Source organism: Ovis canadensis, chromosome 2 (assembly GCF_042477335.2).
Source record: "Ovis canadensis isolate MfBH-ARS-UI-01 breed Bighorn chromosome 2, ARS-UI_OviCan_v2, whole genome shotgun sequence".
Lineage (NCBI taxonomy): Eukaryota > Metazoa > Chordata > Mammalia > Artiodactyla > Bovidae > Ovis > Ovis canadensis.
In genome coordinates this window covers 74,569,140-74,592,566 of record NC_091246.1, presented here as the reverse complement: position 1 = coordinate 74,592,566, position 23,427 = coordinate 74,569,140, and the positions used below count along the sequence as shown (strand labels likewise).

Sequence of the window (23,427 nt, the reverse complement as noted above, 5' to 3'; positions counted from 1 at the left end):
TAGATGGACCTTAGTCAGCAAAGTAATGTCTCTGCTTTTGAATATACAATCTAGGTTGGTCATAACTTTTCTTCCAAGGAGTAAGCGTCTTTTAATTTCATGGCTGCAGTCACCATCTGCAGTGATTTTGGAGCCCCCAAAAATAAAGTCTGACACTGTTTCTACTGTTTCCCCATCTATTTCCCATGAAGTGATGGGATCAGATGCCATGATCTTCGTTTTCTGAATGTTGAGCTTTAAGCCAACTTTTTCACTCTCCTCTTTCACTTTCATCAAGAAAAGGTCAGTTTTATCTGGCTTTTTAGCTCCTCTTCACTTTCTGCCATAAGGGTGGTGTCATCTGCATATCTGAGGTTATTGATATTTCTCCTGGCAATCTTGATTCCAGCTTGTGTTTCTTCCAGTCCAGCGTTTCTCTTGATGTACTCTGCATATAAGTGTACCCTACAATAAGCAGGGTGACAATATACAGCCTTGACGTACTCCTTTTCCTATTTGGAACCAGTCTGTTCCATGTCCAGTTCTAACTGTTGCTTCCTGACCTGCATATAGGTTTCTCAAGAGGCAGGTTAGGTGGTCTGGTATTCCCATCTCTTTCAGAATTTTCCACAGTTTGTTGTGATCCACACAGTCAAAGGCTTTGGCATAGTCAATAAAGCAGAAATCGATGTTTTTCTGGAACTCTCTTGCTTTTTCCATGATCCAGCAGATGTTGGCAGTTTGATGTCTGGTTCCTCTGCCTTTTCTAAAACCAGCATGAACATCAGGGAGTTCACGGTTCACGTACTGCTGAAGTCTGGCTTGGAGAATTTTGAGCATTACTTTACTAGCATATAAGATGAATGCAATTGTGCGGTAGTTTGAGCGTTCTTTGGCATTGCCTTTCTTTGGAATTGGAATGAAAACTGACCGTTTCCAGTCCTGTGGCCACTGCTGAGTTTTCCAAACTTGCTGGCATATTGAGTGCAGCACTTTCACAGCATCATCTTTCAGGATTTGAAACAGCTCCACTGGAATTCCATCACCTCCACTAGCTTTGTTTGTAGTGAAGCTTTCTAAGGCCCACTTGACTTCACATTCCAAGATGTCTGGCTCTAGATGAGTGATCACATCATCATGATTATCTGGGTCGTGAAGATCTTTTTTGTACAGTTCTTCTGTGTATTCTTGCCACCTCTTCTTAATATCTTCTGCTCCTGTTAGGTCCCTACAATTTCTGTCCTTTATCGAGCCCATCTTTGTATGAAATGTTCCCTTGGTATCTCTAATTACTAGAGTGGATTGCCATTTCCTTCTCCAGGGGATCTTCCCGACCCAGGGATCGAACCCAGGTCTCACACATTGTAGACAGACGCTTAACCGCCTGAGCCACTAGGGAAGTCCTGGTGTACATATGCATATACTTCTATATAATTCCTTTGGGTTAAAAAAATATGTTTTGTCCAGAAATTTCTTTTTTACATTCAGCAATGTAATAAGGACATCTTTTATAGTGAGTACATACAGATTTACCTATTGCTTTTAATAGATGATATTCTGTGGTGTGATGTGCGTGCTCACTCATGTCCGACTTTTTGTGACCCCATGGACTATAGTCTACCAGGCTTCTCTCTCCATGAAATTTTCCAGGCAAGAATACTGAAGTGGGTTGCCATTTCCTTCTCCAGTGTGATGTATGTAACTTTATTTGATCTCATACTGAAAGAAGTTTGTTTCCATGTTGTTCTTTTGAATAACAAGACAATATTGTGTGTGTGTATTATTGCTCACAGTCATGGATATATGTCTGTAGGCTAAATTACTAGAAGCATGATTGGTCAAAAGATATGTGCACATTAAATCTTAATGATTATTACCAAAGTGACTTCCGAGAAGGTTGTGACAGTTTTACATACCCACTCACGTTGGATAAGAATTTTTTCCTTAGACCCTTTTATCTTTACATATTGATACAAGACAAACAGTTTTCTTTGTATTTGAACTATGAACGATAAATATCAAAGCTTATAAATTCTTATTTCTGATGAGTATAAAGGATATTAATTTCTCTTTGAGAAAATAATGTTTTAAAAAAAGTAGTTTGATACTTCATCTTCTGTACTTAAATGACTGAAGTTAAAGGGTAAAATTTAGTTTCTGACTTGTTTACATGACAGTTTAAGCATATGACTTAATGTTTCCCTTAACTCTTCTTCTCCCCCGTGCTCCATGCCCTGTGACTTCTGACATGTCTTCATCTTTTAGTGTAATACTGTCCATGAATGTCCTTTTCCATTAGTATTGACAAGGAGATAAATAAAATTATAGAACTAGTCATTCTGCCAATGTGAACACTCTACTAAAATGAACCCAGATATATCCATTCAGTATCTGTTATTGCCAGTTTCTTTTCCTTGGGCCCACATTCCTTACTCCCAGCCCAATTAACTATTATACGGATGTATGCTGTTGTGATTAAAAGATCACAGCCTGAAATAGTATGGATAGATTAGCTCAAGTTCTTTAGCAACACTGAAAAACCAGTTTAAAAGTTTATGCCCTGCGGAAAGCTGTATTAATTAAAATGTTATCTCCTCATAGTAAACAAAACAGGTAACAGTGCCACAGTTCAGTAGACCCTTGCAGTCATACTATTCATGGGACCTAGATGGCCTGAGAGTAAGACTGTTATAAAGTTATTCTAACTTAGAGTAATAAACCACTGTAAATATAGTCCAAGACATACAGGAGTTTATTTCATGCCATAAAATCTTGTTTTGGTGATCCTTTAGCTTATTTTGTATTAAAGAAAGCTGTGCCTGTAGGACAGTAGGGAAATAAAACTACAGGGTCGACTTCTATTCTAATTGACGTACATTCCTTTCCAGCATAATGAATGCTTGCTTTTAAGATTGGTTTGATTTTACCATTGTAGAAACAACCTGTACAAAGCTTTCAGAGGCTCTGGCATGTTTTGCAAAGATACAACAGCAGTTATTTTCCCTAATGCTTTTCACAATTAACTCATAAATTCAGAAGTCAGTTTTTGGTCTAGGCTTAAAAATTTATAAGATTAATTTAGTGTTTCTTTAGTGTAAATAGTTTTTATTCAATTATGGGTAATTAATCAAACTGCTGAGAAACTTTTTCATCATTATCTTTAAGTGTTAGGTTAATATTGTATTACTAAATATAGGGTAAGGAAGATATTCATGGTGATGTTGAAGAACTCTAAGCTCTTTATATAGTTTAGTCAGAAAGTTTCTAAATTTACAATTATATATCATAATGCTTACCACTTAATATTTATATATTATAATACTTCATTTGTTTGTAATTACTTAAACATGTTTATGTATCATAAATTTTCTCTCCCAAAATGTTTTATTATTATTATATACTTTCCCATACCAATGATAAGTAGTATGAAATCTATAAAGAGATGTAAAGATGTGCTAGATTTAATTTTACAAATTTTTTTCATTAAAGAGATCTTCAATTCTTAATTTAGTGCTTCAGTTTTATATTTTTTAATGTAGGGAAGACACTATCCCTTAGACTGATTTTATGACATGAGTAAGGAAAATTAGAAATTATGTAGCAAGGATAAAAATCTGAAACATAGCTAAGCACAGTTTAACTAAGTTTTATGTAGTTAGCAAAAAGGATTCTTCTTAAGATGCTGGTTGAGGGGGTTTATTGCTTACCCAGAAGATTTGACCTGTGAATGACTTATTCTTCTCCAAGGCACTTGAGAGAAAAGACAACGATAGCAGTTACATCTAGAGGCTATTATGGATTGGAGGATGAGAAGGGAACTGCATGTACTTCAACAAGGCGTCGGTCAACACCACGAAGTTTGGCAGGCTTGACAAGTGGAGTTTTTGAATCTGTAATGGTTCAAGTTTTGAGACAGGAAGAACAGCTGAGAGCAAAAGAAGAAAAAAGGTAAATGTAAAAAACCCCCACAAAAACAGTTAAGTTTCATGTTGTTTAAATTTTTAAGAACTACATTTCAGAGAGTAGCTGTGTAACTTTTGTGTGCCCATATCAAATTTCTGGGCCCATTTTAGTAGTGTTTCCAAAATGCATTCTCACCTAAATATGAGTTAATACTGAAATAGCAAACTCGAATTTGTTTCAAAGTACAGTTTTAAATGTTAAACCAAATTATTTAAAAACTATACAAAAATAATTTTTGTGAAAGATTTCAGGTTGCTTTCTATACTTCTGGAAGTAGTCTCAATTGAATTATAAATTTTAAATGAGAAAAATTTTGAATAGATTTGTAGAACTTTAGAATAGAAGCACAGACCTTTAACATTTAAAATTAGGAGAACCTCTGGAGATAATGTAGTTCAAAATGACATATAAGTTCACTTATGCCAGTTCCCTCACTGGTATTAATTTCCTGAATAATTATGCTTACTCTGGACTCATCAGGAAAGAATGTTGTGCTCAATTAGTATTAACTTTTAGGGTCAGGGAGTACAGAGATTGATGACCTATCTATAAGGTTTTTTTGAATAGCAAGAGTAGGGCCCAGAGAGGTAAGTGATTACTCAGAAAAGACTGATAATTTTTATATTAAATCTTATCCCAAACTATATTAGCAATTGCTGATGTAATAGAGAACTACTAACGCTAGTCAAAGTCAATTTATAATATATTGTAATAATGAATTTAGCTTGCTTTGTAGGATTAAAATTCACCCTGAGGCTTTCAGTACCACCATACTTTTTAATAATAGTTGGTAGTTGAGAACCCACAGTGTTCTCAAAAAAAAAAAAAAAAACTAAACAAAACCCACTTCTTTTCCTTGTATAGAGCCTCATTAAACTACTCCTGGTATAGAAAAGGGGGTTGTATGGAAGGGGCTAAAGATTAATCTGACAGTAGTATGTAATAGGTTAGTGTAGAGAGAAATTGAAGAAAAGGAAGGCTTATAGGAAGAAGGCTGTAAGGAGTCTAGTGCTCCACTACTGATGACCAGAAATAGGAAGAAGGTCAGATTGTTCTGAAAACAATCAGCAGGACTTAGTACCTTCCTTGATATTGGGGGAACATAGGAAGAGACAAAGAGGAGACTGGAGATAGTTGTAATAGTAGCAATAAGAAGAAAATAAAAAAGAATAGTTAATGTTTACTGTGCAGGGCTATTTGCCAGGTTCAGACTGAAGCAACTTAGCAGCAGCAGCACCTCTAAGTACCTCATATGTATTCAGTATTTGTCCTGAATCAGATAGAGTAACTTTCCCAAAGTCAGGCAGTTTTTGAATGGTAAATTTAAGATTTGAACCAGAGCATTGTGGTTATAGTTTGTACTCCTGAGAAGTATGCTGTCCCTATGACCTAAAAATGACGGAACCATCAAAGAAAATAAAAGAGCTTGAGTCAGTGGTGTGGAGACAGATCCCGTGAACTGCAGTCTTTAATAGTTGTTTGAAGTGATGAGGGAAACATTTAAGCAAGTAAGTAGGAATGGCTAGTAAGAATCTGGAAATATGAGAATCCTTTTCTTTTCTCCAGTTTTATGTATGTATGTGTGTGTGTCCTGTGCGTAACATCAAATAAACATGGGTGAATTAAGACATGGGGGAAAAACCCTCCTTTAAATGTCTAGTAACCATGATAATTTAATATGAATTAAGCTTGCTCTTTGGGTAAAGCATTAACCTTTTCTTTTTAAACTAGGGATATTTTAAGCATGGAACAAAGAATAAAATCAAAGGCCTTGGTACCCACTACTCAGCAGTTTTTTTTTTTAATAGTTTTAAGTTTTGTTATTTATTATTCTTAAGTTGGAGAAGGCAATGGCAACCCACTCCAGTTCTCTTGCCTGGAAAATCCCATGGATGGAGGAGCCTGGTAGGCTGCAGCCCATGAGGTCGCTAAGAGTCGGACACAACTAAGCGACTTCGCTTTCACTTTTCATTTTCATGATTGGAGAAGGAAATGGCAACCCACTCCAGTGTTCTTGCCTGGAGAATCCCAGGGACGGGGGAACCTGGTGGGCTGCGGTCTCTGGGGTCGCACAGAGTCGGACACGACTGAAGCGACTTAGAAGCAGCAGCAGCATTCATAAGTTACTTTTGCATCTTTGCTAAAAATCAGTTGAACATACATTTGTGAGTTTTTCTGGACTTTCTGTTCTTAACCATCTATAGGTCCATCCTTAAGTTATGTTGACTTGATGACTATGGCTTTATAATAAGCTTTGAAATTTGGTAGTGTGAATATTCCAACTTTGTATTTTGTTTCTTTTCCCCCTAAAATTTTTAGGCTACCCTGGGATCTTTGCATATCTGTATAATTTTAGAATCATACTGGAAATCCTTCAAAAAATAAAAACACCTGAGGGAATTTTGATTGAGATTGCATGGAAGTTTTGCTAATCTTTTTTTAATGTAGTGTCTAATCCAGGGAACTTTTTTATTTCAGAGTTTGTATTTTTTCAGCTCCAGAAGTTACATTTGTTTTTTTAATATCTTCATGTCTTATTGTGTTCCTTTTAATGTCCTTTTCTGCTAGCTCCATCATCTTTGTCTTTGCTAAGCCAATTGACCAATTTTTCTCCTTGTTGTAAGTAACATTTTTCTGTTTCTTGACGTGTCCAGTAATTTTTTTATTAGAAATTGTATGTTGTGAATGTTACCTTGTTGAGTATTTAGATTTGTATTTACCTTCTTAAAAGAGGACTGAGCTTTGTTCTTCCAGGAAGTTAAGTTCCTTGTGGATCAGTTTGATGATCCTTTCAACTCCAACTTTAAGCTCTTATAGGATGGGTCTAGAATAACCTTCACTCCAGTTCAGCCCTGCTACTAAAATCTAATGAGCTTTCCTGGTGGCTCAGCAGTAAAGAATCCTCCTTCTATTAAGGAGACACTGGAGACAAAGGTTTGGTTCCTGGGTCTGAAAGATCCCATGGAGAAGGAAATGGCAATCCATTCCAGTATTATTTCTGGAAAAATCCCATGAACAGAGGAGCCTGGCAGGCTACAATCCATAGGGTCGCAAAGATTTGGACACGACTGAGTGACTAAGCACAGACTAAGATCTGACCTCTCTGGAGTCTCCACCAAATGCCCCCAAGTGATGACTGAGAACTCCGGACCTCCTCTGGTCTCCCTATTGTGTCTATGAACTCCTTGATCTTACAATTTTCTAGTCATTCTTGTCCTACTTTGTACCCTTGTATAGATTTCTGAAGCTCTTTTCTGCATAGCTTCCTTGTTTTTAGAATTATCTCACAACTTCTAGGTGCCTTACTCCCCTAATGCTGATTTTCATCTCATCTCAACTCAACTCCACTGGACCATTTGGGTTTCTGCTGTCTCTGCTCATGGTCTGGAAATTAATTGCTTTTAGTTAGGAAGTCAGTCAGTTGTAGGGATCACCTCATTTATTTCATTTCTTGGGGATCACAGTCTTGTACTGTTTGATATTCAATGTCTGAAAACATTTGTTTCATGCATCTTATTCAATTTGTAATTGTTTACAGAGTGAGGGTAAGATTGGTTCAGTTATTGCATCATGACCAGGAAAAGGAGGTCATTTCTGGGCAAATTTTATGTATATATTAATAGATAATATATAGCATTGTTTTGTATGCCTTTAACCTTTATATAAATGGCAGTCTTCTGTTTTCAGTCAACATTATGTGTCTTGAGATTTAGCTGTGTTGAATTATTTCATTGTATTTTATTTCCAGTGCTAGTGTATAATATCCCATTATTTGACTGTATTACAGTTTATCTATTTACCTGATAAGATACACATTTTGGATTAGTTCTAGAGTTGCATTATATAGAATGCTACAGTAAACATTCATGTACTTGTCTTATTTAAGGATGAGGATATGGATAAATAGATCTGTGGGTATGTATCCATTCTACATTGTTTTTAATTTTATTTTTCTTCTTTATGTTTTGACTCACTTAACCTATGTTCCCAACTCTCCTCTTTCTCCTCTGGCAACCACCAATCTGTTCTCTCTCTCTCTCTTTTTTTTTTTTTTTCAGACTCTACATACAAGAAAGATCATACAGTTTTATCATTTGCTGTCTGACTTTTTTTTTCACTTAGCGTAATGTCCTCAAAATCCATCCATGCTGTCAGAAGTGGCAATATTTCCTTCTGTTTTGTAGCTATATAGTACTCCATTGTGTGTGAATACCACAATTTCTTTATCCATTCACCCATTGATGGATACTTAGGTTGTTTTTATATCTTGGCTGTTGTGTATAATACTGCAGTAAATATGGGGATACATATTTTCAAGTTAGTGTTTTCGTTTTCTCCAGATAAATCCTCAGAGGTGGAATTACTGGGTTATATTGTAGTTTTATTTTTAATTTTGGGGGGGAGCTTCCATACTGTTTTTCATAGTGGTTGCACCAGTTTATATTACCATCAATAGTGCTCAAAGGTTCCCTTGTATCCACATCCTAACCAATGATTTGTTTTTGTGTGTGTGTTTTTGATAATGGTCATTCTGACAGGTATGAGGTGATATCTCATTGTGGTTTTCATTTGCATTTCCCTGATAATTAGTGATGTTGAGCATTTTCTCATGTACCTGTAGACCCTCTGTGTCTTTGGAAAAATGTACATTCAGATCTGTCCATTTTTTATCAAATTGTTTTCTACTAATGCATTGTATAAATTTTTAAATATATTTTGGATTTTAGCCTCTTACCAGATACATGATTTGCAGATATTTTCTCCCATTAATAGCTTGCCTTTTCATTTTGTTGATGACTTCCTTTGCTGTAGAGAGCTTTTTAGTATGATGTAGTCACACTTAGTTGTTTTTTTCTTTTCTTGCTTTTGCTTTTGTTGTCAGATCCAAAACTCTTTACCAAGACCTATGTCAAGGAGCTTATTGACTGTCTTTTTCTTCCAGGAGTTCTATAGTATAAGATCTTACATTCAAGTCTTTAATCCATTTGAGTTCATTTTTGTGTATGTTGTAATATAGTGGTCAAATTTCATTCTTTTACATGTAGCTGTCCAGTTTCCCCAACACCATTTATTGAAGGGATTGTGATTTCCACACTGTATATTCTTGTCTCCTTTGTCATAAAATAGTTGATATATATACATGGGTTTATTTCTGGGCTGTCTATTCTTTTCCATTGATCTGTGAGTCTGTCTTTATGCCAGTAACCAACTGTCTTGATTACTATAGCTTTGTAACATCACTTGAAGTCAGGGAGCATGATGCGTCTAGCTTTGTTTGGTCTTTCACCTTCTAGGTAATTCATTCTTTTCCATTCAATTCTGTATTCATTCTGCCTTTAATCTTATGGTCATGGCAAGTTCTTTAGTGCTTTAAAGAGTGTTGCTACACTAATAACTACACTAATATGTTCTTAAAGTTGTTGTAAGGAAGTTATATTGATAAAGTAGTTGCCATCATATTAGTTTTGTATAAAGCAGTTAATTATGACAGTAAAGTGTCTTATTATATATATTTAAAGAGTAAATTTAATATACTTATTTTCCTTCCCAAGAACACATGAATATTTAAACTTTTAAACTCTAGATACTCCCCCTCAGTCTTAAGTGCCATCATTGTTCAATATTTTAGTTCTTTCTGGTTCTTAACTGCCCAACTGTTGCCACAGCTCTAGTTTTTAATCTAAGATTCTCTCCTTTCTCATACTTTCTTCATAAGTGATTTCATTCATTCTCATACCACCTATATATAGAAGACTTATAGATAGATGTCTCTTGCTCAAACTTCTCTAAATTTGAAGCCTAATTGCATGCTTAATATATTCTCTGGATGTAATATCTATCAGTGATGATACCAGTGTATCTCATCTGTCAGGAAATAGGTGGCACATTCAAAATGGGGTAATTCAAAGAGGGTTTATTTCCAGAGAAGTTGGAATATAGCTGAACATTAAGACATGAAGCTGAGATACATTCGTTAGGTTACTCCTTTCTGCCCATGGATGCTGTCAGTAAACATCATAGAAGTCTCCCCACTCCACTGCTGTCATGTCTAAGTCAGAGTCTCCCAAAGAGCCCAAACAGCTGTGGCAGCTCTTCATCGGAGGACTGAGCTTTGAAACAACCAATGAGAGTCTGAGAAGCCATTTTGAGCAATGGAAAGCACTCACAGACTGTGTGGTAATGAGGGATCCAAACACCAAGCACTGCAGAGGCTTCAGGTTTGTCACATATGCCTATGCAGGAGGTGGATGCAGCCTCACACCTTGTGTGAGGTCACACAAGGCGGTTGGAAGAATTGTGGAAGCAAAGAGGACCATCTCAAGAGAAGATTCTCAAATACCCGGTGCCCTCTTAACTGTAAAAAAAGTTTTTATTGATGACCTTAACGACACTGAAGAACATCACCTGAGAGATTATTTTGAACAGTACGGGAAATTTGAAGTGATTGAAATCATGACTGATTGAGGCAGTGGAAGAGAGGCTTTCTTTTTGTAACCTTTGATGACCATAACTCCATAGACAAGATTGTCATTCAGAAATACCACACTGTGAATGGCCACAACTGTGAATTAAGAAAAGCTCTAACTAAGTAAGAGATAGCTAGTGCTTCATCCACCAAAGAGGTCGAAGTGGTTCTGGAAACTTCAGTGGTGAATGTGGAGGTGGTTTTGGTAGGAACGACAACTTTGGTCATGGAGGAAGCTTTAGTGGTTGAGGTGGCTTTGGTGGTGGATATCGTGGCTGTGAGAATGGCTATAATGGACTTGGTAATGATGGAAACAATTTTGGAGATGATGGAAGCTACAATGATTTTGGCAATTGCAGCAATCAGTCTTCAAATTTTGGACCTACAAAAGGTGGAAACTTTGGAGGCAGAAGTTCTGTCCCCTATGGCAGTAGAGGCCAGTACTTCACCAAACCATGAAACCAAGGTCACTTTGGTGGTTCCAGTAGTAGCAGTAGCTATGGCAGTGATGGAATGTTTTAATTACTGGCAGGAAACAAAACTTAGCAGGAGTGGAGAGCCAGAGAAGTGACAGGGAAACTACAGTTTACAACAGATTTGTGAACTCAGCCAAGCAGAGTGGTAGCAGGGCCTATCTGCTACAAAGAAGACATGTTTTAGACAATGCAAGTTGAGGACTGTACTTGTGATTAATTGTGTAACAGCTAATTTTGATTTCTGTTCTGTGGAAAGTGTAAAGCATTTCAACAAAGTGTTCTACTGTAGTTTGTTGTTGGGGTTTTTTTTTGCACCCATGCTGTTGATTGCTAAATGTAATAGTCTGATCATGACTCTGAATAAATGTGTCTTAAAAAAAAAAAGATATAAGGCTGTTAGCAAACAAGGGGAATTATGTACTGGTACCGTGAAAGTGAAGTCGCTTAGTCGTGTCCGACTCTTTGTGACCCCATGGACTGTAGCCTACCAGGCTCCTCCCTCCGTGGGATTCTCCAGGCAAGAGTACCTGAGTGGGTTGCCATTAGGAGTACAAAGAAGAGACTATTGAGATGATACCTTCTGTTAAAGGACACAACTCCCCCCACAAAACTTTTAAGTCCATTTATAAAAGTTTTATTCCACTTACATGAACTTAATACACACGTTCTTAACAGTTATGCTTATATTGTTCATGAAATTTTAACAGGACATTAAACAGAGCTAGTCATTATCTCAAGTTATTTCCCTGTTATTATTTGTATAGCACATGTGTGTTAGGCAAATACCAAAAACTTCACAAAGAGGAGGCCAAGGGAATAAATACTTTACCCTACTTTCCTATCTTGCCAGGACACTCTTGACTAAACCTAAGGAAAGCTAGCGGATGAGGTTGCCTACTGATACAGATAAAACTATACAGTAGAGAATAGTTCTGGAGGCAAACAAAAGATATTTGCCATAGATCTCTTCTTCAAAATGATTACATCAAAAATTAATTATGAAAGCCTAATGCTTACACCTAGATCTTGATCTCACTGTTGTGCTCCCTATCTTTGTGAATGGCACCACCATCTGTTAGATTACTTAAGTTAGAAATCTGAGATTCATACAGGACATCCTCCTTTCCCTTATACACAAAATTCAGTCCCAAATATTGATGTTTTATTTCCTAAATCTCTCTTTAATCTGCTTCCCTCTGTCTTCTCTGTTTCCATCCAGTTCCTTAATCTCTCACTTAGACAACTATAATCTTCTCTTAATTAGTGAAACTCTGTCCATGCTTACCCTCATTCTATTCTGTTTTTCACATTAAAGGTAGAATTTTGTTGTTGTTCAGTAGGTAAGTCGTATCCAACTCTTTGCGACCCCATAGACTGCAGCATGCCTGGCTTCCCTATCCTTCACTGTCTCCAGAATTTGCTCAGATTCATGTCTAAAAAGTAGAATGAACTTTTCCCAATGCAGATTTGATCATGCCTCTTCCCTGTTCCCATTACTTTCTACCTCCTCAAAACAAAGCAGGTACACACAAGAACTTTAATGGCTTAATATAGTTTATAAGACCCTGCTTTCAGCTTTTGGCCTCATCCTATCTCTCTAACCCCATTTTACACCCTTTATCCCACATTCTTGCTATCCTTGCCACGCTAGCCTCCCTTTTCTCTCTTCTGTGCCAAGAGATTGTTAACTGTATGTGCATCCAAATTTAGAGTTTACATTAAAAACATATGAAATGTATCAAGAATAGTTAGACCTTTTATCTTAAGCTTTGTTTTCTAATTTTTCCAACATAAGCATGATTTTCTTTTATAGTTGAAAATGCAGTAAGTATTAAAATTTATAAAGTGCCACCTAACTAATGGGATAAGCAGAGTTTTTTGTTTTTGTTATTTTTTTTATGTCTTTTGGGCCTTTCCCAAGATTTTTTGGTGGGAAAAAAAGGAAGGAAATTATGATATGTCTTCAGAAGGAAAATATGACATTTCATCAGCAACATGTAATGTGATTCATAGGAGTGCTAAACAAAGCCTCCCTCCCTATGTACGATTATTCTGCCGGCTATCATGATATTATCAATCTGTCAATCTAATTATCCTGTTGAGAGTTAGTCAGAGACTAGCTGAGAATATGGCTACTGAAAAATTTGGTCTGAAAGGGACTTTGGAAACATAAAGAAAGGTCAGATTGGAAGACAGGGAAGGTTGCAGAGGTTACTGTAGTTGTGCTGAAAAACTTGGGCGTAGCTTTCTCTTTTTCGTTGTTTTTTGATTAAAACTTCTGGTATAAGAAGTGGGAAAATAATGTTCTCCTCCTGTTCATTAGCTTTAAACAACTTTTTATTCAATATATTGGAAATTCAAGTTGGCAGCAAACTGAATAATTCTAGTCCATATTATGGTAATATGGCAATACTTCAGTTAACTGACAGGTATCTAATAATTTTTAGGTGATCATCTGGGCAGACACAGACCTAAAAGTAAACTATTTTTAAAAATCTTTAAGTCCAACAGTTAGGTCTCTGATTTGTGATCTATTTCAGTTAAAGGAAGGCAGTCTTTACTCTGTATTTTATTTTTATACAGTAGGTAGTTTCCCTTGCTTGTACATTATAGGCCATAAAAACCATGGTTTTTTAGATCAGATTACAAAAATCCTGACATTCCTATACTGTTATCTTTATTTACCTAGATACACTGGAAACCAATACAAAGGAGATAGCAGATGATATGTATTTAAACAGAGAGAAATAAACATTGAGTAAGGGTTGGATATGGACAGGAAAGGCTGGCGTGCTGCAGTCAATGGGGTCGCAAAGTCGGACATGACTGAGCAACTGAACTGAACTGAGGGGTTGGTAGTCTGGCCTTCTCCAGGTAAATGCTAATAGGGTAGCAGCCAGTCTTGGAGCTGATTAGTGTAGAGAGGCACTATTGATTTAGAAGACAGGAGCACTATAAGTCAAGGAGGAACGAAAGGGCTGGTTAATGTGTAGTTGCTGGAATAGTCTTTAAGCTACTCATGACCACTGCATTTTGTTAATAATGATGACGTTGAATCATTAAGGAAAGATTAAACTATATTTTGTGTTCCTTGTTTATTAAGCCAGAATGTATGTAATACATTTTAGATAACTGTTTTTTAAAAAATTGTTAAAATTGAAAGCTAGCTTTCCTCAAGCAAATTTCAGTTAATCCGAAATATGATAGTATTAGGTAGCAGTTTTAATCAAATAGCCGTGTTAAAAATATTGTACCACTGCACCATTCTTTTCTTTGCAAAATGATTTGGATTACCAGAAGTAGTGTGCATGTAAGTTGTATAAACTTATTGGTATTTTATTGATCTGGAAATTGCTGAAGTTAAAAGTAAAAATGTTTTCTGCATTTTTGTGATTTAGAAATTATGACTTTGATTTATTTTCAAATTCTTAATAACCTAAAGTAACAATGACTTAATGAAGTAGACATTTGTCATTTGTGACAACCCCACAGTTTTGAACAGTTGCCCTACATTTTGGTAATTTCCCATGTTATAAGCCCTAACTTAACAAAGCAGTTCAGCACAGTTCAGTCACTTGGTTGTGTCCAACTCTGCGACCCTATGGACTGTAGCACACCAGGCTTCCCTGTCCATCACCAACTCCCAGAGCTTGCTCAAACTCATGTCCATCGAGTTGGTGATGTCATCCAGCCATCTCATCCTCTGTCATCCCCTTCTCCTCCTTCCTTCTTGACTTCGCAAAGCAGTTGTCAGGAAATCTGTATTCTCATACCCACTCACAACTAAGGTAAGAAGGTCCATGACCAGTCATACTCTTCTCACTTGAAATTGCTTGGGACCAACATGAGGTGGCAGTCTTAGGCAAGGAAGTTTATCTTTTGATAGAGGTGGTGGTGGGAGATTCTAGTTGTTCTAGGTTGCTAGTATCAGAAGTACCAAATAATAGTGGCAGTCTAATTTTTCCTGGAGAAGTTGTCAAAGTGTAGTTGCAGTTCATATCTGTTAAGTTTGGTTTGTAACAACAAACGCTTAACAGAGCTTAATTCCTTTTCTACTTAGCTGGAAGAGATTCTTTTGTTTGTAGCTAAGTAAAAAGCTTGACTAAACAATATCAATAATTGCTTTTCCTAAAATATAATATTTTATATTAAAAATGTAAATGAATGTCTTGCTTTCCTTTTTCATTCAACCAGCTTAAACATTATGTTATAATGGTTTTTCAGTTAATGGATTATTTGGCATTACAGCTCCTGTATATGTTTCTTACTAGATTGTAAAGTGTGTGGCCCATACTTTCACCTCTTTGTATTTTTATACATGATAGGCATTAGATAAAATTTACAAAACTACTGAAGTTAGGATACTTTAAAACATATAATAACTTTTTTGTAAAGCTATTTCCTCATGAGTGATGTTCCTGTCAAGTTATATATGATCAAAATAACCTTAGGCACAGCTTCTATTAGTATTTTGTGTAGTAACAGATTAATGTTCTCTAAGCCAGTAAGGAACAATCAAGAACTTGTCCAGGAAAAAAAAAATTTGTTCATTTTGTAGTGTTAACCTTTATTTACAGTTTTATTGAGAAATGATTGATATATATCACTGTATAAGTTTAAGATAAACAGCATGATGGTTTGATTTACATAAATGATTACCAAAGTAGGTTTAATTATATTGATCATCTTATATGGATGTAATGAAAAGATGAAAATTCTCCTTGTGAAGAGAACTATTAGGATCTACTCTGTTTAACTTTCCTTTTTCCATTAGTGAATGTGGTTTTTGTAAGTATCCTCAGGCAGTCTTATAGCATTCCCCAAATACTGAAGGCTTACTTTTTGAGCTAGCATTTTAGAAACATGTAGCACTATATCTGATTTTAGTATAACACCTCAACAATTTTTTAAATTGAGAATAACTTTGAAAGCTGTTTTTTTAAAATCTGTCCTTGTGAGCACACTGGTTTGCTTCAGCATTTTTTAATATAGTGTTTTTTAAATGTTTTGCTTATATTTTAAGTGTTTGTTTTTTTATTGGCATATTATAGATATTGACTCTAGAGGTCTTTGGCAAGCTCCCATTCCATATGTACCACACTGCTGAGGACAGGATGGAGACTCACAGTTCCAATTCTAAAGGATTATTCCACATTATGCTGGCCTGTACCAGACCAGACTTTCTCTTCCTCCTACCTCTTCAGTACTCATGGTTTGAATTTAGAATCCATCATTGTCTCCTAAAAGGTTTAGTTCGTAGGAAACATAAGCATGAGTAGCGGCCCTTGAATAACTTCAGGCAATGTCCATATTTGGCTGTATCATAACACTACTATGTCACGGCCTTTCCAGGTACGTGATCCTGCAGGATGCATGAATTATTGCCTAAATTTTCTTCTTCCCAGAGTAAGCCAGTTGGTGCTAACTTTAACCTACCAATGGCAGACTATTTATATTGCTGATCTTACACTAATACACTATGTAAGCCTAAAGAAATTATCTCATTGTCCTTCTATGTCCTTAATGTCCCCATCTGTAAGTTGAATAGTATCTGAAATTGCCATATCTCTAGCCTTTATTGGCCAAACGTTGCTAACACTGTTTTAGGCAAAAACAAGTCCATAAAAGTGTTTTGTCTGCTCCAACTCCTCGTTTCATTTTCTTCCCTGAGTACTAGTTATTACTCTTTCACCTATACAAAAACAGAGCATAATTGATTGTGACATGGTTGACCAAAATCAGTTTCAGTGCCAAGTATACTAAATGCACTTTTTGATGGTTGATATTTGAACAGATACAATTTCCTATACCAAACCTTTAAATTCTTGAATTACATTTCATGAGAAATAAATTGAAAACCTTTTCTTTAGTTAACAGAACATTGAATAAATGATTACTCTTCTCAGTATATATTAACTGTAGAGAAACTCAGTTTCATGTTAAGATACAAAATATACATAAATCTAACATGGTAAGATATACAGTATAAGTCTTTTTCATTTTGGCTCTTTTATATCTCCTGGCTAATATTCTTTAGCTTTTAAAAAGTTGATTTATGAAATTTTTTTAAATTTCATTGGCTGTATAGTTTAAAAGTCACATAGTACTACTGAGGCTTTTAATGAAAGACAGCAACCCTTACTTCAGCTCATCTTCAAATCCATGACTCAGAGACATCTACCTTTAACTTTTTAGGTAATTTTTCTAGTAATTATTTCCATATTTCTTAATATATGCCTATGTGGCTATTAAGAGTTCTTGATTTTTTAGCTTGGCATTATCTGTTGACATCCATCTGTGGAAGTGAAGATTTATTTCACTTATAAGTATTTCTGCTTATTTGCAAGTTACATGCTCTTTTTCTGTTAATATGGATATTTTCTGCCTCATCTTTTTTATGTATTATTGATTAATAATTCAGCTCTATCTGATTTTTTACCCCAAACTAGACATTATTGTTACTGTTTTTTGTAATAATGTTTATTTACCTACATGGTTCACAGTTGATTTGTTCTTCAATCCTTCTTTCATCTTAGAACTTCTATGATCATCTTTTTCCTGAAGTATATACTATAGAAGTATTTTCTCTGTATCTTTAAATTTAGATAGTTTCTGTTACTGTCCTCAAGTTCACTAATCTTTTCTTCTGCTGTGTCTAATTTGCCATTAGTCCCATTCAGTATATTTTCCTCTCAGACATTGTAGTTTTCATCTCTAAAAGTTTGACTTGAATCTGTTTTATATCTTCCATGTCACTACTTAATTTTTCATGTCTCTACTTAACTTTTTGACTATATGGATTACAGTTTCAGTTACTACTTTAATGACCTTATTTGCTAATCCTACCATTTGTTTCATTTATGGGTCTATTTTGATTGATTATTTATCTCATTATGGATCATGTGTTTGTACTTTGTTGTATGCCTAGTACTTTTGGTTTGGATGCCAAACATTGTGAGTTTTATCTTGGAGGGTGCCAGATATGTTTATATTTCTATAGGTCTTCTAGAGCTTTTTTTCTGAAATGCCGGTAATTATTTTGAAACAGTTTGGTCATTTTGAATCTTTTATGATTTGTTAGTTGAGTTCAGAGCAATACTCTGTCTAGGGCTAATTGTTCTCTACTGCCTGTGCAAGACTGTGCAAAGGATGCTGTCTAACATCCTTTGAATTTTTCCAGCGTGGCTTGTGGGAATAAACACTTTATTTTCTAATCTTTGGGGTATTTTTCCCTCACCTAGTTTTGGGTTATTACCTTGCATGCATACACTAGTCATTGCTCTGAAGTTGAGGAGGACTCTGTAAAAATTTGCTGTTCTCATTTTATGTGCAGCTTTTTCTTCTTGAGTTTTATCTCTTGTAGACTCTGCTGCCTTGGTATCTCTGGACTCTTGGCTTCTCATCTTGTGGAGTCTGCTAGACTCTTATCTGGGTTTCCCTTCCTGCATCATGGCCTGAAAATTCTTTGAAAGCGACAAATTGCAGTAGTTTTTGGTCTCACCTTCTGTTTCCCATCTCTCTGAGATCACTGTCCTTTGCTTTATACTTAAATTCTTACAAACCATTGTTTTATGTATTTTGTCAGGATTTTTATGATTGGTTCAGGTAGGAAAGTAAATTTGACTCCTTGTTACTTTGTCAGGTGGAAACAGATGTTTTAGAAGTTTTTACTTTAGAATGAGTTGTGATTTTTATCTAAATGAAAATAACTTTAATTTATCCTTATCCATGAATGATAGTTATTGTTTTGCATTTATTTTGTTGCTATTGAGAAATCTCTCAATCTTTTTGTCATTTTTGTATATGGAATCTGTTTTTTCTTCTCTTCTGACTGCTTGCAAGATTTTTTTTTCCTTTGATGTTTTATTGCTTTATTATGATATGCCCAAAGGTGGTTGTCTTAATTTATTTTCTAGGGCCTTTTGAATTGGGGATTTGTGTCCTTCATTATTTCTAGGAAGTTCTTAGCCATTATCTCTTCAAATTTTGCTCTCATCACCACACTCTTACCCCACTTCTGTATTCTTATTTTCTAGCACTCCGGTTGATTGTTAGACTTTTATTTTTTGTGTTTTATTTTTGGTTTGTATTTTCTTATTTTTAGAAGTTCCTTTTTAAAACAAATCTTTCTGAATCATTCTGATAAATTCTTATTACTCATTATTTTAAATTCCCTCTTTTACTTCTTTAACATGTCCGTTTTATATTTTGTTTCATTAACTGAAATTTTTGAGATGAATTCTTGTGAAGGCTTTAGGACCCCAGTTTTTCTATGTAGAGAAGATTTTGAAGTGTGTAGTTTCTTCAGTAAATACAGGTTTATTCAGATTTTCATTCTTGTGTCAGTTTTGTTGATTTGTGTTCTTCAAAAAACTTGCTTATTCATTAAAATTGTCTCGGCATAAAATTTCTTACAGTAAACATTGTAGTAGCTATATCTGTAGAATCTATAGGATTAAATTATAGAATCTATAAATTCATTTTCATTTCTGGTATTGGTTTTTTGTGTGTATGTTTTGTTTTCCTCATCAGTCTTGTCAGGCGTTTGTTAATTTGAATAACATTTTTGAAGAACAAACATTTGAATTTAATTATTTTTCTGTTTGTTTTATATCATTAATTTTTGCTATTTCCTTTCAACTTTGGGACTTTTGATTTGCTGTTTTTTTCTAGTTTTTTCTTTTCTTTTAATGAATATGAATATTTTATTTTCAACTTTCCTTCTTTTCTAAATATACATTCTTTTAAATGCCCCTCCAAGTACTGCTTTAGTTAACGTGTATCCCACCAGTTTTCATTGCTATATGTTTTTCCTTCCATATTTCTGGTTCTACTAATTTGTATGTTTCAAGTCTGTTACTTTAGTCCCTACCTTGAACTTTCACATGCCTCATTAACTTATTAAAGCCTAATCAGTATTTTTACCATCTTCCTGATTAATACAAGGACCTTGAAACACTATTAAATTTAATCATCTCTCACACAGCTTATTTGCTATTGTTATAATATATTTTAATTTTATCTTGTCGTCTTTTTAAACTCCACAAAGCACTTTTATCATTATTTTATGCCCTATCTGTATAGATTAACCTATATATTTCCAATTTCTCACTCTTTTCCCATCTCTAATCATCAGTCCAGTATCAATGACCTTTCTTCCACTTGAGGTAAATACTTTAGCATTTCCTTTGGCTGAGGTTCTGTTCATCACAAATATGACATTTTTGTTTGAAAATATCTTTATTTTTGTCATTTTTGAAAGATACTTTTGCTCTGAATGGAAATTTACATTGATAGTTATTTTTTAAGTACATTAAAGATATTCCATTGTCTTCTGGCTTCCATGATTTCTGTTAAGTGTAAATCTTTTAAGTTCTTAGTTTCCATATTTACTCATTTTCTTCAGTTCTTTTTCATACTACCTTGCCATTTTAAAATAATCTCCTCTTTACTGATGTTTTCAGTTTCTTTTCACCAGACCTATTTTCCACCTCCTAAATTTTCCATATCTGTAGTTTTTTTAGAAGTCATACTTTTTTTTCCTGAGCCTCGCAATAACTTCTTTCCTTTTATATTTTGAGTTTGTTTTTTTTTTTTAACTCGTTCCTTGTCATTGTATCTGTGTGGGAGTTCCTTAAGATCCAGTTACAAAGTGCATTGCCTTAGAGATTTAATTTTTTTCTGTTCAAGTCATGAAACTACATTTTGACATGAAACTACGTTAAACTTTTCTGAGCACCCAGGAAATGTGAATGTGGGCAATAAATCCACATTAGTCAGCTTACAGTTATAAATTCTTAGAAGAGATTTTATTTTTTTCCATCCACCACTCCTGTTGTGAAGACAGTTTTCCTTTCAGGCCTTTAGTTGGGGCCAGAAGAAGGGACTACTATTGCTAGTACACCTTTCTGCTAATTCTGTGGGCCTTTGGAATCTCAGCTTTGTACTAGGGAAGCCAAATTCTACCATCCCACCACCACCCCCATTCAATGAAAAACTGAAACTCCTCAAAACCATAAGCACTTTTGAAAAAAAAATTTTTTGCTAAAATGTCTAACATTGTTTGGATATTTAGATGTAATTAATATACTTAAATGCCAAATCACACATTTTGTATGTTTCTCTATTAACTTCTTTAATGAACCAGGCTACTTGATCAGATAATTTGTTTTATCAGTAATAGCAAGGTAGTTATAGTGTGACCTCTCAGCCAGAAATGTAAAAGTAGGATTTTTTGATAAAATGAGAAGTCCCAATACTGCTAAAATAGTGTTCTTACTGTGTTTTAACAGATTATAATATGATTTTAGGCTATTTTTTAACAGAAAAATAGCCAATGTCAGACATTATACCTCAGTGTTCATTTAGAGTTCATGAATTAGTCACATCTTTATATATCTATTCTAGAGGAAGAGTTCACTCTTGAAAATTCAGAAATAAGAGAAGTTATTATATTTTCCCCTATTTATTGTCATATTGTAATGTCTCTCCTAAAACCTTATATGCTCCAGTTTTTTTAAATACAGATTTATTGTATCACACACCATAGAATTTACGTATTTAAATATAAAATTCTTTTGTTTTTTGTATATTCACAGAGTTATACACACATACTACAGTCAATTTTAGAACATTTCATCATCTAAGACAGAAAGACTATTAAGATACTTCCCATTTTCCACACCTTTTCAATCCTAGGAAACCTCTGATCTACTTTCTGTCTCTGTACATTTCTGGACATTTCATATAAGTAGAATTATACAATATGTGATATTTTGTGGGTGACTTCTTTCATGTAGTATTATGTTTCAGAGTTCATCCATATTGTAACATGTATCAGCACTGTATATTTTTTATTGCCAAATAATATTGCATTGTATGGATATGCCACTTCTTATTAATCCATTGGACAGTTGATGGACATTTCATGTTTCTACTCTTTGGCCATTTTGAGTAATTCTATGATCATTCATGTACAGGTTTTTGATATTTTCATTTCTCTTGGACATGTACCAAGAAGTAGGATTCCTGGGTCACATGTTTAACTTTTTGAGGAACTGTTAGACTGCCTTCCAAAGCATCTGTACCTTTTACAGTGTGTGAGGTTTCCAGTTTCTCCACATTTCTCACCAATAATTGTTATTATCTCTCTTACAATAATCATCTTAGTAGGCATGGATTGGTATCCTATTTTGGTTTTTGATTTACATTTCTTGAATGCATAATGATGTTGAGCTTTTTATTCGCTTATTATTCATTTGTATGTCTTCGTTGGAGAAATTATTCTTTGTCCATTTTTAGTTGGGCTGTTTTATCCTTTTTTATTATTCTATGTGTTCTTTCATTTTCTAATTACAGATCTCTTAACTAGATACATGATTTTGAAAAAATTTTCTCCCATTCTGTCGCTGTCTTTTCACTCGGATGATGTCCTTTGAAAGCACAAAAAGCTTTAGTTTTGATGATGTCCACTTCATCATTTTTCCTTTTGTCACTGTGCTTTTGGTGCTATATCTAAAAACACATTGCCTAATGCAAAATCACAAGACTTCTTTTTATCTAATTTAATTTTTTATTTAAGAAAATTTAAAGCAGTGCCCATAAAGAAAAATTTTTGTTTGTTTTTACAGTTTCAACATGAGGAAATTTTTAAGGGGAAAAAAACACTCATAATCTCACTGACCTAGGAGCCATTTATGTTTGGAATATTGTCATTTCCTTATTTAGTATGTGCATATACTTATTATTGATACTGTTTGTTAAGTGCTGTGTTCTGATGATGTTTATAGATGATATTCATAATTTTAATTTAAAGGCTATATAATATAGCAAGCTTATTTTCCAGCTGTGTAATACAACTTCCTTATAGTTCTTTTTTTTTATATAGAACTCCAGTTAACACTGACAGACATGTAACTTTTTTTTTTTCTTTTTTTTTTCCAATGAGTCAACTCTTTGCACAGACATGTAACTTTTGCTTCTATTGAATTATCCTCCTCATATAACTCTTTAGGCATGGAATTATGGGATTAAAGGATGTAAACATCTTTATAGTTCTTATATGACATCATATTGCTTCTAGAAAACATTAAACTGTGCTTTTGTTTGCTGCTAAGTCACTTCAGTTGTGTCCGACTCTGTGTGACCCCATAGACGGCAGCCCACCAGGCTCTGCCATCCCTGGGATTCTCCAGGCAAGAACACTGGAGTGGGTTGCCATTTCCTTCTCCAGTGCATGAAAGTGAAAAGTGAAAGTGAAGTCACTCAGTCGTGTCTGACTCTTAGTGACCCCATGGACTACAGCCTACCATGTTCCTCCATCCATGGATTTTCCAGGCAAGAGTACTGGAGTGGGGTGCCATTGTGCTTTTGTTTAGTAAACAGTTAAAATTTTTGTCCATTTATTTTGAAGTTGATGGACTTGTGATTTGAATTTTACTTTTGAGTGGCAATGTCAGTGATAATCCTCCATCCGTAAAACTCAGTATCAAGTTGTATATGTATTTCTTCATCTGAAAAAAAAAAAAGAAAAAAAAAAGTACA

General features: G+C 34.7%; 1 protein-coding gene and 1 pseudogene across 4 annotated transcripts in view; both read left to right on the top strand.

Moving 5' to 3' along the window:
- The window catches only part of BRD10 (bromodomain containing 10), a 107,122-nt gene that overhangs the window by 32,201 nt on the left and 51,494 nt on the right, over nucleotides 1-23,427 (top strand). For 3 of the 4 annotated variants that reach the window (XM_069576528.1, XM_069576526.1, XM_069576527.1), the window contains one exon: nucleotides 3,727-3,927. The exons of the other annotated variant lie outside the window; for it this stretch is intronic. In XM_069576528.1, the coding sequence (XP_069432629.1) occupies nucleotides 3,727-3,927 (201 nt within the window). The remainder of the gene's footprint in view (nucleotides 1-3,726; nucleotides 3,928-23,427) is intronic. 4 annotated transcript variants of the gene reach the window in all.
- Nucleotides 9,956-10,930, top strand: LOC138433599 (heterogeneous nuclear ribonucleoprotein A1-like; annotated as a pseudogene).